Source organism: Fukomys damarensis, unplaced genomic scaffold, assembly GCF_012274545.1.
Source record: "Fukomys damarensis isolate Sample0158 unplaced genomic scaffold, DMR_v1.0_HiC HiC_scaffold_9, whole genome shotgun sequence".
In the NCBI taxonomy this organism is placed as follows: Eukaryota; Metazoa; Chordata; class Mammalia; order Rodentia; family Bathyergidae; genus Fukomys; species Fukomys damarensis.
The window spans coordinates 42,861,183-42,879,439 of record NW_022900921.1 but is presented as its reverse complement, the minus strand read 5'-3'; the positions used below and the strand labels follow the sequence as shown (position 1 = coordinate 42,879,439).

Sequence of the window (18,257 nt, the reverse complement as noted above, 5' to 3'; positions counted from 1 at the left end):
AAGCCAGAAAAAGATTTAGAGGAAAGGATAGTGAGAATGTAATCAGACAGGTAAATGAGTTTACAGGAGACCCGTGGCTTTCATGAGATTATCTGAGACTTCCTGACAGTTTAGTACGGTAGAGAATAGGTTGCTAAGATGGAGGGTAAAAGATGAAATGAGACAGAAAAACCAATGATAGAGAAGGTCATTATAATAATGTAATGATGAAATGAAGTAGTTGATTATTTTAGGAAAAGTATCTTGGCATTGTAAATCCAGATAAAAATAAATTACAAAGGAAATGAGACTAGTAACAGGGATACTAGTTAAGAGAACAGTGTGAGACCTGTATGGGGATAGTAGTAGTATCAGTGAGAGAAGGGCATCTGTCAGGAAGTCAGATTGGCAAGATGTGGGTTCCACGTTAGCGACCAAATAAGTAGTTCCTATGCATGAAGTAGGAAACATAGGAAATATAACACACGTAGTAGAAAGATTACTCACATGAATTTAAATTGTCTTTGAGATACATAGATAAAACATTTATAGGTGCTTGGGCTTTTAGTGTTAGAAAAATGAAGTTACTAGATTTGGGATCATGAGCATCATGGAAGCCATCAAAAGACATGAGATAATAAATACTGGCTTACTTGCTGGAAAGGCTGTCATTATTTTTGAAATTTTAGGGGGAATTTTGCTTCTCCTACATTCACAACATTTTAAAATACAATTTTCTTTCAAGAGACTAAATTTGTAAGAATGCATTTTTTCACATTTTCCTGAGTCTCATTTCTCTCTACCATATCTAATATTTCACATTTCTTTCAATTTTGCTAACTATACCAGTGTTAACTTTGTTTCACAAGGAATACTGAATTTAAGTCCATTTCAAAATCAAAAATGTATAAAATTTTATGAAAGTAATCATCTTCTGAAGGACACATGATTTTAAAGACAATTTTAGAAAATTTTAAAAGATAATGTTCTCTATGATGGCATTTCAGAACTGAACTAACAATTGTCCTTCAGTGGGAAGTAGGACTGTTTTATAGTCTAATATTTCCATTAGAGAAATAATTTAATTTGTAAAAGTCTACATTATAGTGAATAAGGTGATTTTTACTATTTGCTACCAATTGATAGAAAACTGAGTAGCAAGCTCAGAATTTTTAAAGAAAATCCAGAATTCTTTGTGTAAGTCTTTAGTTTTTCTTCTTTCTAAATACATTCCTTTATGACCATCCTGTCTAAGCCAAATTTTAATAATTAATGTGAATTTATGTTTTTAGATGGATGAACATACTGAGGTTGTACAAGGACTATTAAATTGCTAATGTAATGGTTGTGTTGGAGTCCTATTAAGAGAAAACTAGGTTGAGGGTATATTATTAGATTCTATTGAGTAGTTTTGTTTCCCTGTACTTTACAGTGTTCCTACAAAAACCTTACTTTCAAGGTAAATTTCTATTAATAAAGAAAAGTCCTGTTAAAGGTTATAAAGTATATTTCAAACTCAACCAAGTAATTACTTTCAAAAGCATTAGAAGTTCAGTTAGGTTTTTAGAGTTTTACAGTACATCAAATTATATCTTTAGAATATGTAAAATTCTATTTTGAGCAGTATTTTCTGTTTGAGTTTTTTTTTTCTCCACAAGCTTGTTCTCAAACAGGTTTAACTGTTTTTGTAATGGATATTCTACCTATACTACACTATTCAGTCTAGCCAGATGTACAATCTTTACCATTCTATTGGAAATTAGAAAATTAAACTGAAGCTAAAATTATTCTGGAGGGGGACACATAAATAAAGGGAAATAGTGTGAGTAAAGAAAGGTAGTGTAAATAGAAGATAGTGCACACATACTAAACTGTAGAGACAGATAGTATTGATTGGGAAATAAGTTTCATTTTTGTACTCATTCTTGGTTACTAAGGATTTAAAATTCGAAGGACAAGGTTAAATCTAGTTAATTATTTAATGAAAGGATAAAGGATAATTTTCTTTCTTTCTTTTTTTTTTGTTACCGGGGATCAAACTTGGGTCCTTATGCTTGCAGGGCAAGTGGCTGCACCACTGAGCTAAAATCCCTGACCCTTTCTTCCTTTTTTTTTTTTTTTCCCTTTGGTACCGGGGATTGAACTTGGGTCCTTGCGCTTGCAAGGCAGGCCACCGAACCGCTGAGCTAAATCCCCGGCCCCATTTCTTCCTATTTTTTAAAAGGTTAACATTAGCTCTAAGTATCTGTTTATAGTTAAACTAGCTCAGGCTCAATGAGAGTTTTAAAAGGAGATGTATAAATAGTATTGAAGGCATTAAAAATATTCAAACCCATTTCACAACTTTTTGAAAATGAGATCGCTGACTAATATAAAAAATATACTCATTCATAGTCATTTTTCTGATGAACTAAATTTAATTATATGTGATTCACTTCCCTGGGTTTTATAACATGAAAAATATAAGGAAGTGAGTGAATCCTGTTCATTATAGAATATTCCAATGACAAACTGTTGATTTTCCTAGAGGAAAAATAAAACAAGTTAAATATGGGGGTGTTGTATTGCTAGGTGACTGCACAAGTCTTTTAACAATGTATTTTACATATTATCTTGGATCAGTAGGCCTAAAAATAGCCTTTACTTTAATGGACATAATCTATTTTTGCACAGTCCAAATATTTGTATTGATATAGTAGGCTTTAAAATGCACAAAAGAAGAATAGACATAGTGTTCAAAATGAAGTGAAAAAAAAAGGGAGGGGACATTTTGTTTATTCAGTTTTTACAGAAATAACAGTTTAAGATAATTTTTATTTAATATTTATATTACTTTTCAAGGAAAAGACCATTTCAGGCATGAAGAATATCATTGCTGAGATGGAACAGGCATCAAGGTAAGCCATTCAACAAATATTTGAGCACTTAGTGGGGGCAAAGTACCATGTAAGGTACAAAGAGTATGAAACAAGAGGCTTAGTGTTATGGGTGAGGTGATAATTCTGTTAATGTTCAAGGGAGGTATGAATATGTTTAGGGAACTAAAAGAGAGGATGCTGTTTGCCTAGCAAAATAAAAAGAAAGACATTCAGAATTTTAAAATGGCAAGGAACCACAAATCATATTCAAGAGCCATGTGAACTACAAGTGGGTGAGTGTTGCTGGAACCCAAAATATAAATGAAAAAGAAGCTAAACAGGCTTAAAGAGGCCTCTGTTATAGACAGATGAGTCTTGGTTTCACCTGTTGGGCCATAAAAAAATCATTAAAGACTTAAAAGAGGTGTGTGCGTGCGCGCGCGCTCATGTGTGTGTTTTAGAATATCCATGCAGAGGAGTTGATGGTAAATTGGGATTTAGGGATTGAGGAACAGAAGGAGTGAGGTGTTTATGAGGGAAAGAGGAGGAAAAGGCCAGGTTTCTGGCCAGTAATGAGTACTTACTATGACAGAAATGTGAAAACATGTTTTGCCTCTGAACTTAAAGAGCCTTTGAGACCTTGTTGTAGACAAGTCCTGAAAGCTTGAATCTGACATGTTAGCAGAGGAGCTAAGGCTGGAGTTCATGGCTCTGGAGTCATCTGGGAATAGTGGAGATTAGAGCTATGGATACAAATGGGTTTTCTCTAAGAAACTTATGTGATGAGAATCAGGAGGCCAAGGTTTGAGCCCTGAAAAACATTAATTTTTAAGGGGGCAGAAGAAGAGGAATCTACAAAGGAGACAAAGCCATACAGCTAGAGGTAGGATGAAGGCCTTCCTATTCTTGAATGTCAAAAGTTTTGAAATACTTAGCAAATTGTTGGCTCTTACATTACATAGTGTCTTTCATAGTGAAATGATGGCAATGTAGAGAAATTAACGTGATATCTTTGCAATATTCCTATACATTTAAACATGTTTAAAACTTCTCCCAAATGTTTTCATACTGTCCACCTTCTGTCTTGTGAGTATTTGTTACTCTGTTTCAGTAAAATGTCTGTTCTTATATACTATTTGATTTGTGGAATAGACAGTCTACTGAGGCCCTCATTATGTGTGAACAAGATATTGCCAGAATGCGTCGACAACAGGATGAAACAAATGATGAGCTGGCTCAAATTGCTAGGGAAAGAGATATCTTGGCTCATGACAATGACAATCTCCAAGAGCAGTTTGGCAAAGCCAAGCAAGAAAACCAGGTATACTTACTCCTAGAATCCTTTTCTCCAAGAAAAAAAAAATTTATCCTGAGGTACAACCCTAACTTTATCTTGTACAAAAGCTCAGACATTGGAACTAGCCAATTTAAAAAATGTTATGACAGAATATGCCATATAATTTATAAATGAAATTCTCAGACATAAAGTGTTAAATATTAAAAGAAGAAATGGGCAAATATAACAGATTTGTATTACACCTTAGAAAGTACTTCTTTACTGAATAAATCAACAAGTGAGGATAAAAGCCATCAGAAACATTAAAGGAAAGGGTAAGTTTATTTGATGGACTATGTATTATTCTGTTTAATATGGACAGTGCCACAATTTTGGGGGCCTCTTTAGAACTGTGATTTCTTTTATGAAAATTATTTTTATAATAACTTTTTCTAAGCCAATATATTTCAGTCTAATTGACATTTCTCATTCCTAACAACAATATTTTAACTAGAACATTAAAAAGTTATATTTGGAAACTTTCTTTCCCCTTCAGTATTCTTCAGTCCAGATGATTTCCCCTACTTTGATATCATTTTCTGGGTGTTTAGTTTTTATCATAAAACCTGTATTCTTTAACTGTTACAAATTTTAATTTACATGAGTAGCTATATATTGAAACACTTTAATTATAAAAAATTATTTGAGACATTAAAATACTTTAACAGTTTATGGGATTATGGAATAAAAAAATACATTTTGTAAAAATGGAAGAACTCTTCTTACAATATGGACTTCAGATAATGTATTAATGTTAGTTCATTAATTTTGATAACATACAAGCTAAAATGCTAAAATAGAGGAAAGGGTATGGAGTATGTGGGGCTCTCTGTACTAATTTAACAACATTCCTATATATCCAAAACTATTCTAAAACAATGTTCATTTTTAAAAAAATTAATGAACAATAAAAACCAGAAGATAAGAATGTACAAAGTCTACTTTTGTGTACTCTGTTTATATTAGAGCAAATAAGCTAACTTGTGTTTACAAAAAACTAGAAATTTAGTTTTGTTTTTTATTGGTTAAGAAATAGAAGCTTATTATAGAAATCTGTTTCCTTTAAACAAGTCATGAAAAAGGATCGTATATTTATCATCCACAGTCACTGAACATTTGACTTTTTAAAGAGTGATTTTCGGTGCACTTAACATTTTTAATACTTTTTAACATATGCTTTTTTTAAATTTTATTGAGTTTATTGGTACATTTTAGGGATACAGTACAGTTACATTCATCATTGGGATAATGTACCTCTACATGGCAAGTCTTGATTCTCATTTTTTCCCCTTACCTCTGCCCTCCCTTCACCCCCTCCCCATCTACAAACACTTTATTTTCATCTTTTCATTCTCTCACATTTTTTTCTTTTCCCTTTTTGTTCTTCCCCTACGCATCACACCTTCCCTACACCTTTAGCTCCTTTCTTCAAATTTCTAAATGTCAGTAATCTTATTAGAATCTTATGCATTGTTGCAGAATATTCACACCAGGGAAACTATTTGGCATTTACACATGTGGGACTTATTTATTTCACTTAGGAGTATATCTTCAATATGTATCCATTTTCCTATGAATGAATCTATTCTCTCGCTCTTTATGGCTGAGTAATATTCCATTTTATAGAAAAACCACAACTTCTTTATCCAGTTTCCAACGGATGGGCAAATAGGTTGTTTCCAAGATTTAGCTATTACAAACTGTGCCGCTATAAACATGGGTGCACATACTTCTCTGTGATATGATTCTTTTAGTTCTCTTGGAAAGATACCCAACAGAGGGATGGCTGGGTCAAATGGAACCTCCAGTCCAAGCTCTTTGAGGTATCTCCATATTGATTTCCATAGTGGTTGCACTAGTCTGCACTCCCACCAACAATGGAGGAGGGTTCCTTTCTCCCCACAACCCCGCCAACATTTGTTATTGTGTGATTTCTTGATAGCAGCCATTCTTTGTGGGGTGAGGTGGAATCTCAGTGTTGTTTTCATCTGCATCTCTCGAATGACCAGTGATGTGGAACATTTTTTCATATATTTTCTTGCTGCTTTCACTTCTTTGTATGAGAAATGTCTGTTCATTTCGGATGCCCATTTTTGGATCGGGTCTTTATATTTGGGGGGACTGATTGTTTTGAGTTCTTTATATATCCTTGATAATAGTCCTTTGTCTGAGGTACAGCTGGTAAAAATTTTTTCCCACATTGTAGATTGTCTCTTAGTTCTGCTAATGGTTTCTTTTGAAGTACAGAAGCTTTTTAGTAAGATGAGATCCCAGTTGTTGATTCTTTCTGCTAGTTCCCGTGCTACTGAGGATTTGTTCATAAAGTCTTTTCCTATACCAATGTCTTCCAGAGTTCTGCCTAACTTACTTTCCAGCAAGTTTAATGTTTCTGTTTTAATATTTAGATCTTTAATCCATTTGGATTTTAATTTAGTGCATGGCGAAAGATAAGGGTCTAATTTTAATCTGTGGCAGGTTGATATCCAGTTTTTCCAACACCATTTATTAAAGAGGCTATCTTTCCTCCACTGAGGATGGTGAGCTCCTTTGTCAAAGATGAGGTAGCTGAGTACATCTGCATTTGTTTTTGTGTCTTCCAGTCTGTTCCATTGATCCTCAGGCCTATTTCTTTGCCAGTACCATGCTGTTTTTATCACAGTGGCTTTGTAGTATAGTTTCAAATTGGGAATTGTTACACCTGGTGCCATGTGTCTGTTGCCTATAATGGCTTTTGCTATTCTAGGCCTCTTGTGGTTCCAAATGAATTTTTGGATTCTTTTTTCTAGTTCTGTGAAATATAGTGTTGGAATTTCAATTGGCATTGCATTGAATGTATATAGCAGTTTTGGTAGTATGGCCATTTTCACTATGTTAACATATGCTTTTTAATAAAGTAGCTGAAATAAAAACCACACCACTTTATATGTAGTTGAATATCACTACAGGTTGTATAATTACACAGTTTAATTTCTCTGACTCATTACATAATCTATAAAAATGGTAGTTAATGAGAATGTACAAGGACTGGTAAAAAATACAGTGTATATTTAATTTTTAAAAATTTATTACACTAAAAGAGACATTGCCATTTACCCCTCTCAGAATGCTCCCCCTTAGTTCAAACACATTTACCCCGTTGTTCTTTCCACTTTGTGAAGCAGCTCTGGAAATCTTTTTTCATGTTTTTATGAAAATAATGTACAATGAATGCTCCCACATGCCATCCAACAGAAAGGCAGTCTTTTAAAAGCATTACAATGTGTCCTCAGCTGCCTTACACACCACATGAGGAACTGGGCATCTTCTCACTGTTCCCCAAAGTCAAAATGACCTTGAAAGGTAAACACTTCTAATTTAGGACATCAAAGCATCCACAATAGCACAACCAAAGACATTAAGGAAAGCCGACTTCCAGAACTGCTTCACAAATTGCATGAATGATGGAATAAGTACTTTTGAAGTGATGGAGAATGGGGGGTGGCAGTGTATCTTTTACTGTAATAAAATTTTTAAAAATTTAAACATGTAGCAATTGTATGATCACACCCCATAAGTGGAAGGTACGTACTATAGTATCTAGCATATTACTCACTATTTTGTAACTGTTGTTAGCTTATTGTAACATAAACATTTCTAGCCTTGTTAAAAACTCCATAGACACTTCTTTTATTCATTAATTTTATTGGTACATGTTAGGTATACAATATGCTGATATTCATCATTGGGAATTTGTACCTTTCTTTGCTATATCTTGTTCTTTCTTACTTTTTTCCTCATTCCCCATCCATAAACACTTTTGATCATCAGAAAGAAAATTGGTAATACATGTTCCAAATTAGTTTTTTTCTTTTGGGTCATAGACCTAAGGTTAAACAAAGAGATCTCTCTATGGATGACAGATTAAGAACCATTACTATAGAAAATGAGAAACTTAAAAAAAAACTTATCCATGATACCACATTTTTTAGAAATTTGGATGGGATATTTTTGTATTTTAGCCTGATTTTAAAAATTTAATATAGATAGCATTTCCATTATTAAATATTACTCCAAATATTTCACTGTGACTACACCAGTGTACAGATATCTGATTATTTGCTGTATCATTCAACTAATGTGAATACATATTTTTATTATAACAACATCTTAATAAACAATCTCTTTACTAAATGTTACTAGATTTCATCATGTTGAGCCAAAGCTTATGAGGTTTCTTTTTTTTAATTTAAGTTTAATTAAATGGAATTTTTTATATTTTAAAACATCGTAAACCTTTATTTACCTTTGCCTACCTTTAACAGTAGTCAACATTTTCTCTCTTTTTTTAATGAACATTTAAAAATGTCAGTTTATACAGCTAATCACAAACCTGCTTTTTGGAAATTTATATTTGAAGTAAGCAATATATGGAGATACCTATTCTTTCTAGAACTGAAGTTTTAAAATCTTTACTAATTTGGTGGGAAAAATAGAATTTGTTTTAATTACTATATCATTGGTCACTAGTAATGTTTAATTTTTTTCAAGCATTATCTAATTATGTTTCTACTTTGTGAATTGTGGTTGGGTCCTTTGATCATTTACTCTTAGGCTTTTGTGTTTCCTCACCATGTTTATGTGAATTTTATATATTAGGTATGTTAATTTTGTTTATCATATTTGTGGCAAATAAATTAAATTTATATTTTTGGTGATACTATTACATACAGAAATTTTTTTGTTTCTTGTAGTCAAATCTAGATATCTTTTTTCCATAGGCATTGTCCAAAAAACTGAATGATACACATAATGAACTTAATGACATAAAACAGAAGGTCCAAGATACTAATTCGGAAGTTAACAAGCTGAAGAATATATTAAAGTCTGAAGTATGTATATATATTTTTCTCCTTGTTCATGATATCTTAGTTACTTTTTCTTTGCTGAGACACAATACCTGACATCCACAATTTGAAGGAAGAAGGGTTTGTTTTGTCTCACAGTTTGTAGAGGTTTCGGTTCGTAGTGGGCTGGCAGGGTGGCTGGCAGAGTAGAAAGAGCTCATGACATGGTAGGCAAGAAGCAGCGAGAAGGATCAAAGAAGGATGAGAGATATATACCCTTCTAGGCCATGCCTCCAGTGACCCACCTCTTCCCACTAGGCTTCACCTCTCAGTATCATGTCCAGTTATAAGCTCATCGGTGGACTAATCCAGTGATGAGAACTGCATACCATGATCCAGTCACTTCCCAAAAGCCCCACCTATGAGCATGAGGCTTTGAGGGGAAACCTAGATAAAAACCACAACAATACCTAAGAGTTTATGAGAATTAATGTAGTAATTGATCACATATATCAGAAGAGATAACTGAAGTCTTTCTTTACTACATAGCATATTTTAGTTTTGACAGTGGTAAATTAACTATATATTTAGACTATCACCAGTGTTCAGAAAGGTGAGTTAAGAATATGTGCCTTTTGGTTTGCTACATTTAAACACTCCAAACAGAATCTTCCTATCTGGATAACAGACAAAGGGCCACTATCAAGTCAGCCTCTCTCATGTTTGAAAATGGTGGTGTTTTTAGTGATAATCCTGGGACGAGGTGGCTCTGCTTGGTTGGTTGTGTAGCAGATTAGAATTGATCACCCTATTACAGGGCCATCTGTTTTGTAGGACCACAGAGTGGATGTCTGTTCTTTGTACTTCTTTGTTAGCAACTCTTTGATCAGGTAGGTGTGCATATGTGACAGCAGATGATCCCAAGTAGTAACTCTGGAATAAACATAGATCTTGACCAAGGTTGGTGAATATGGCAATTAGATAAAATATCTCAGAGTGTACATGGATTGAGCTTCATAATAGGGTGTGGTGCTACCTACTACTACTCATACTATTAACGGGGACTCTACTTTCCACGGCTTATTTAACATATCAATATCAGTCCACAAATATATCTTGAATATTTGTTCTTAGTGTACATAGACTGTAACAGGCTCTGAGAGTTAAGAGAGTCTAGAACCCCTAATTGCAAACCTTGCTTTCAGGCCTTATGTAGAGAAAGCAAGTGGATTCCTATACTTACTGTTTTCAGGGTATAAATAATGCAAATACCCTTCACAATCAGCCAGATGTAACTTTTTTTTCCTCATTAATGTTGGTCACCCCGAGTCTCCATTTCCCCATCTGTAGTTGAAAAGAACACTCAAGCACATGAGATAAGGTATATAAAACACCTAGTAGAATGAGACAGTAAATATACTGTGGACTAGGTAAAAAAGAAATCAATGAATATCCAGAAGAGCATTTAATATGTAGTAAGCTTTTAGCCAATGTTAGATGCTTCCTTTAAATTTCCCTAGTTCATCAATCACATTACCTGAAATTCCAACATTATGGAGTATTTAGATTTTAGAATTGTATTTTCAGATATCACACATCAAGCTTCTCTTAGCTTTTAGCATCCTAATGTGGTTTTGTTTGTGAGATTGCATTTCACATTATTGGATGGGTTCAGGTACTTCCAGGCAGAGCAAACCAGGCATCTGTTTGGTAGAGAGGGGCATCAAGAAGTATGTGGTATTTTATTCATTTGCTTAGTGTGTAGGATCAGAGAGGTACCATGTAGAGCTGAGAGATCCTAAAGAGAAGAAGAAAGTACTAAAAACAGCTTCATTTTCTTCATAATGTTGCATCTCTTGGGCCCCATACTGCTCTGATTTACATGGGAGGATGCAGAAAAGCTCAAAATGTGATTTTTTTGTACCAAGATGGGGGGCCCCTGGGTGGCTTGAGGGCAGAAGAGATGTTTTCTGTGATCATTTTTTACTTTTTCACTGGTCATAAAACTAAATTTAACATTTAAAAGGTTTCTATCTTGGAGATTAAATTTAAAAAGTGAAGAGAAAGTATATCCACACCTAACTACATAAACTATCTGGCAGTTTTAAGCAAACAGCATAAATAAGATCTACAGGCAGTCAAAAAAAAAAGCTAAAAGTTGATATGGGTAAAATTCAGTTTGTGTGTATTTTACTTGGTAATTCCTGATCACTTCCTCGATGAACAACTATTGTTTTTAGTATAATCACAGAAAACATGCATTAGGTTTCTACTGGCACATCTGGAATATCTGAATCTTCAAAGTCAAGCAAGTAGTTTAGTATATGGTATTAATTTGTTAACAAAGTTGGCAAAGATCTTTCATATTAGAAACCACAAGGTGGCAATATTAACTGAATTGCAAACAGTTTCTTATGATTAAGTAACTGTGAGAACATAAATCTAATTTGAAAGGCTTATAGAGTTGAACATTATTTATTTGCAATTTGGTCATTTTTTTTTTAGCCCAAGATTTCTCATAGAGAAATGTGGTATTTATCAACAGGTAGCAGTGAAAGAAATCTAGTGCCCTTTTATTATTTACTGAAATTACAGCTGATTTTTTAGAATGACTTGGCCAAGCCATAATACTAAGATGTTTCAAAAATAGCCTAATAATGATTATTCAGCATAGTGTATTATCTGTGGATCTAATTTTTTTCCTCTAGAAAGAAGATCCTGTTCAATCAGTCCACTCAAGGTATAACTTTGAAGGTTGAAAAAACCTGGTTTTATATTGTATGTCCAGTTTACACATGAATTCATATAATTTATAAATAGTGTTTATTGGCCTAGGTTTGATATTTAACTTGTGACCAATTTCAGGCAAATAATTAGAATAACAAGTAAAAATGAATTATATCCATGATCAGGAAAATTAAGGCTGGGTTTGTGAAAAGGAGGCAGGAGCCAAGACAGGAAATGCTCTAAACCAAGAGAATTGGCAGAAGTTGACCCTTCAGCTGTGTAAGAATTCAGAAGCTTTATAACCAGTACAACCCAGTAAAGTGGTCATGAATAAGAAAGAATACACAGACACAAAAGATCCAAGGCTCAGAAGTCAGACCAGAAAGGAGCCAGTAAGCACCTTGGGAAAAGCAGGCAATGAAAATTTTGTTTGAACCCAAGAAAGTATAAAAATGCATTATCCAGTTCCTGAAGATAATAATTAACTTGATTTAATTCACTAGGGAGGTAACTGTGACTGAGCCACTATAGATCCCGATTGAGCTGCTTTTTGTTTAATTATAGTATGGCCAGGTTTCTAAACTAAGAAGAGTATGGATAGATTTTCTCATAGAGGTTTTAAATAATATCTAAGATTTGCTTTTCAGGAATCTGAGAATCGGCAAATAATGGATCAACTTCGAAAAGCCAATGAAGATGCTGAAAACTGGGAAAATAAGGCCCGCCAATTAGAAGCAGATAACAATACCCTCAAATTGGAACTTATCACTGCTGAAGCAGAGGGTAACAGATTAAAAGAAAAAGTAGATGCCCTCAACAGAGAAGATGAGCAAGTATGTCTGGGTGATGCCTTTATAATGCATCCAGTATCACATTTAATCTTTTGTTCGGTTTTCCATGAGTTAATAGCTAGGCAAACAGTTAAATTATTTAAATACACATTGAATTTTAGCCTTTTAACAATTTCTTGTATCTATTCTGGTTCTCCTCTAGTCTTTTATCTACCCTACAAAAAATATAAACTTTAGTATTTTTTAAAATTTGGAAACTATTTAAAACATACAAAAAGTACAAAAAAGGTAATAAAACAGACACACATATCCCCATCCCCTAGATAAAAGAACACTAACATTTTGTCATATTTGCTTCATATAATTGTATCTCTTTGTTTAAAGAAATATTATAGATACCGCTACTAATCCTCTCTTCCTTCCTGCCTAATAGTTGATACAAGTTTTATGTCAATTTGTCAAACCCCCTTTCATGTTTTCATACTTTTTCTGTATTTGTCACCTATCTATTATATACTATGTTGTTTTGGTTTTAACTTTTCATTTAAGTGATAACATACTGTGGATACCATTTTGCAACTTTGTTATGTCTAGTATTTTGATATCTACTATTTCTAACATTATGATCAGACAAAATGGCTGATATGATACCAACTGTTTGGTATCTATTAAGACTTGCTTAGTGTCAGGGCAGTATTTAATGATAATCTACATGAGCTTGAAAAGCATGTGTACTCACTTATTTTGAGTGCATGCATATATGTGTGTTACATATAATATGTAAAAATATATATTAGATTAGGTGTAACTGTGTCAGTTCTTACAAGTCCTTACTAATTTTGTGTTCTGTATTTTAATTTCTGGAAAAGATGTCTTCAGATATTCCTCTATAGTTGTAGATTTGTCTACTTTCTTCTTAATAATTTTTTTTTTACTTTGTTTTTGAAGCTATTAATTTTATTCCAGTCCTGTGTTTTTATGCATTTCTGATGAAAATATTTCCTTTTCATTATGCAATAACTCACTTGAACAACCAACATTTTTGCTTCAATGTGTGCTTTTGAATATTAATGTAATATCAAGTTTGTTTACTTTCTTATAAATTGCTGGTAAATTAATTTTAAAATCAATTGTATTGAAGTATAATTTATATGAAATAAACTCATTTTAAACATTCAATTTAGTGAGTTTTGATAAATAAGTAAAATGTATAATTGCCACTGCAGTCAAGATGTAGAACATTTCCATCGCCTCCCTAACATTCCCTCAAACCTTCCATCAAATCCCAAATCAGGCAACCGTGACTGTTTTCTGCACACATTAAATTTGCCTTTTATCACACAGTATGTACTTATTTGTGTCTTGGATTCTTTCATTCAGTATATTTTTGAAGTTCATACTTGATATTCTATATATGAATTTGTAAGTTCATTCCTTTTTATCGTGTAGCTTTCCTTTCACTGTGTAGCTTGATCATTCCTGTATTCACCTGTGCATGGGCGTAGCTTGATCATTCCTGTATTCACCTGTGCATGGGCGTTTAAGTTGTGTATTAGTCTGCTAAGGACACCATAAAAAATACCACAGGCCAAGTAGCTTCAACAATAGCAATATATTTTCTTACATTTCTGGAGGCTAAAAGTTCAGGATCACATTGCTGGCATTCTGAGGCCTTTCTCACTGTTCCACAAATGGCTGCCTTCTCCTATGTCCTCACCTGGCTTTCTTCTGTGCATGCACATCCTGGGTGTGTGTGTTGTTCCTCTTTAAGGACCTCAGTCATCTTGGAAAAGGGTCCCATCCTTATAACCACATTTAACCTCTGTTTTTGTGTGTATGTGTGTGTAATGGTGGAGATCAAATCCAGGGCTCACACATGTTAGACAAAAGCTCTACTGCTGAGCTATACTCTCACCCCTTTCCATTTAACCTTAATTACCTCTTTAAAGTGTCCTCTCTCCAAGTTCAGTCACATCACAGATTAGGGTTTCAGTGTATGAATTTGGAGGAGCACAACATAGTTCGTGACAAGTTACTTTCAGTTTTTGGCCAAGAAGAATAAAATTTCTGTGAACATTCTGTTCAAGGCTGTGCATGCACCTGATTTTTTGTTTTTCTTGATAAATAAGTAAAAATGGAATTGGCTGGATTTTACGGTAATTGTGCTTACCTTTGTAACAAATTGACATTATTTTCTGAAGTGTGTGTGCCACTTTACACTGCCACTTTTTATGACTGTTCCACTTTACATCTTCTCCAGTACTTGCTATTGTTAATTTTAACTTGTGTTTCCCTTTGACTAATGATGCTGAGTAACTTTTCACGTGCTTCTTGGTCACTAATTTGTCTTCTTTTGTGAAGTATCTGTTCACATCTGGTAGCTGTGTTTTTACTGGAATGTTTGTCATCTTGTTACTAAGCTGTATGGATTCTAAAAATATTTTATACATTTCTTTGTCAGGTATATGTATTTTGTATATTACACATTTTATATAGCTGTGTTAATTTTATTTTTCTCTTGTTGATTTTCTATTGATTTTTTTATTTCCTCACATAGTTTTTGGATTTAATTTACTCTTCTTTCCCCATTTTAAGGTAGACATTTAGATCACTGGTTTGAGACCATCTTCCTTTGTGCTACACTTCTTTTATGTTGATATACTTTGTTGTTAGCATACATTTTCATTTTTATTTCATGTTAGTAATACAGAATTGTGATGTGTGGGGAATTGGCATGTGCATGTAGCATATCTGGGTCATTTTCAATCTGTTTACTTCCCTCTCCCTTACCTTCCCCCTCCCCTTGACCCCCTTCACTATCTCTAAAAGTAGAGGCATATTCTTTTAAGTATTATTATGTTCTCTTGGAAAGATTAAATTTTTTTATTATTTTATAACTCTTTATCTCTGATAATTTTTTCTTCTGAAATCTTTCTTGTCTGAAATTCATAGCTACTTCAGTTTTCCCTTCATTAGTATCAGCATCTTTATATCATGTGAGTTTCTTAGAGATAAATATACTTAGGCCTTTTGCAATCTATCTTGATAATTTGTATTTTACTTGATATATTTGTAATCGTTTTTTATTATCCTGTTCTTTTTTTTCTTTCTTTGCCTTCAGTTCTTCTTCTGTTTTTTATGGTTTTAATTGAGCATTTTATATCTCTCAATTCTGTTTCTTCTCTTAGGATATTTATTATACTTTAGAAAAACTTTTTGTAGGGCCAGGGATTTAGCTCAGTGGTCTGGCACCTGCCTTCATAGTTCAAGGTTCTGAGCTTGATCCCCAGTACCGGGAAAAAAAAAAAAAAAAGAGATTAATGAAAAGGGCCAGGGATTTAGCTCAGTGGCTCTGGCACCTGCCTCAAAAGTGAAGGTCCTGAGTTTGAGCCCCAGTACTCCCTCCCAAAAAAACCTTTTTGTAGTTGCCCTACAATTTGCAATGTAAATTTCTATCCATTCTAACTCTATTTTCAAATAATACTTCATGAATAGTGCCAGGTACCTTATAGCAAAATATTTGAAAACTCATCACTTTCATCCCCATGTGATCCTTAATCTCACCTATTTATAAGATGAAATAGTATATTGTTGCTATTATTTTTAACAAACTGTTATCTGGTAGGTCAGTTAAAGAGAGAAAAAGAAAAGATTTCTATCTTCATTTAGTCCTCTGATACTTTTATAAAATTAATTTTATTGGTTCATTTGAGGTATACAGTATGACATTGTTGGAAATTTGTACCTTTACATAATCTTGGTTCTTATTTTTTCCCCATCCCCCTGCCCTTCCTTCAACTCCTCCCTCCCTATTTTCAAAGACTTTATTTCCATTATTTTTCATTTTCTCATATTAATTCCCAGGCTGGCCTTGAACTCATTACCCAGTCTGGCCTCAAACTCACCACAATCCTCCTGCATCTCAGCCTCCTGAGTGCTGGGATTACAGGCATATGTCACAATGCCCAGCCTTGATATTTATGTAGCCCTAAGTATCTGAAAAGCTTTGAATATTTCTCGCAAGGTAGTTCTACTAGCAACAGATTTCCTCAATTTTTCTTTTAAGGGAGCAATTCTTAACTTTAGAAAGATAGGTTTTTGGATATAGAATTCTGAATAGAAGGCTTTTTCTTTCAATACCTTAAATATTTCACTCTTTTTTCTTGTATACATGGTTTCTGAAGAGAAATCTGATATGATTCTTATTTTTGTTCCTTTTCTCTCCCGTCTGGATATTTTTCAGGATATTCTCTTTGTATTGACTTTTTGCAGTTTAAATGTGATATGCTTAGGTGAAACTTTTAAAATATTTATTGTTATTAATTTAAGACACTGTCTTTTTTCATTTCCAGATATTTGGCTATTTTAAGGCCTTTCATGTCTCTTCTTACTTTTCTCTTTAAATCTTTGGTCATAATGAGTGTGTTAGCCAAGCATGGTTGTGCACACCTGTAATCCCAACACTTGGGATGCTGAGGCAGGAGGATTGTCATGATTTTGAGGCCAGCTTGGGCTATATAGTGAGTTAAAGACCAGCCTGAAATGCATAGTAAAACCCTGTCTCAAAAAGAAAAGAGAGAGGGAAAAGGAAAGAGTGTGTATAGTAGCTGTTTTAATGTTCTTTTATGCCTTATCTCTGCAATATTTAACTTTTGTAATCTATTGACTAATTTTTCTGTAGGCCTCTCATTTTCATATCTTGAGGAATTAGAAATCTCTTATTATATTCTAGACTTCTTAAATTTTATGTTATTGAGAGCTATATTTTTTTTTCCCTTGGTAGTGGGAATTGAACTCAGGTCCTTGCACTTGAGAGGCAGGCGGTGACACCACTGAGCTAAATCCCTGGCCCTAGAGGTGTTTTGGTTTTTTTCTTTTTTTCTTTTTTTCAGCTTTAATTGAGTTTATTGGTACATTTTAGGGATACAGTACAGTTACAATCTCTTATTATATTAGACTTCTTAAATTTTATGTTATTGAGAGCTATATTTTTTTTTCCCTTGGTAGTGGGAATTGAACTCAGGTCCTTGCACTTGAGAGGCAGGCGGTGACACCACTGAGCTAAATCCCTGGCCCTAGAGGTGTTTTGGTTTTTTTCTTTTTTTCTTTTTTTCAGCTTTAATTGAGTGTATTGGTACATTTTAGGGATACAGTACAGTTACATTCATTGTTGGGATCTTGTACCTCTACATGACAAGTCTTGATTCTCATTTTTTCCCCTTACCTCTGCCCTCCCTTCACCCCCTCCTCCCCTCCCCATCTACAAACACTTTATTTCCATCTTTTCATTCTCTCACATTTTGTTCTTTTCCCTTTTTACTCTTCCCCTACCCATCCCACCTTCCCTACACCTTTAGCTCCTTTCTTCCCATTTCTAAATGTCAGTAATCGTATTAGAATCTTATGCATTGTTGCAGATTATTCACACCAGGGAAACTATTCGGTATTTACACATGTGTGACTTATTTATTTCACTTAGGAGTATATCTTCAATATGTATCCATTTTCCTATGAATGAATCTATTGTCTTGTTCTTTATGGCTGAGTAATATTCCATTTTATAGGAAAACCACATCTTCTTTATCCAGTTTCCAACAGATGGGCAAATGGGCTGTTTCCAAGATTTAGCTATTACAAACTGTGCCGCTACAAACATGGGTACACATACTTCTCTGTGATATGATTCTTTTAGTTCTCTTGGAAAGATACCCAGCAGAGGGATGGCTGGGTCAAATGGAACCTC

The 18,257-nt window shown here is 33.8% G+C and overlaps 1 protein-coding gene across 8 annotated transcripts in view; it reads left to right on the top strand.

Moving 5' to 3' along the window:
- Tsga10 (testis specific 10) overlaps window positions 1-18,257 on the top strand; it is a 136,195-nt gene that overhangs the window by 62,822 nt on the left and 55,116 nt on the right. For all 8 annotated transcript variants that reach the window (XM_010643214.3, XM_010643217.2, XM_010643215.2 and 5 more), the window contains 4 exons: window positions 2,821-2,876; window positions 3,990-4,158; window positions 8,931-9,041; window positions 12,371-12,556. In XM_010643214.3, coding sequence (XP_010641516.2) covers window positions 2,821-2,876; window positions 3,990-4,158; window positions 8,931-9,041; window positions 12,371-12,556 — 522 coding nt within the window. The remainder of the gene's footprint in view (window positions 1-2,820; window positions 2,877-3,989; window positions 4,159-8,930; window positions 9,042-12,370; window positions 12,557-18,257) is intronic.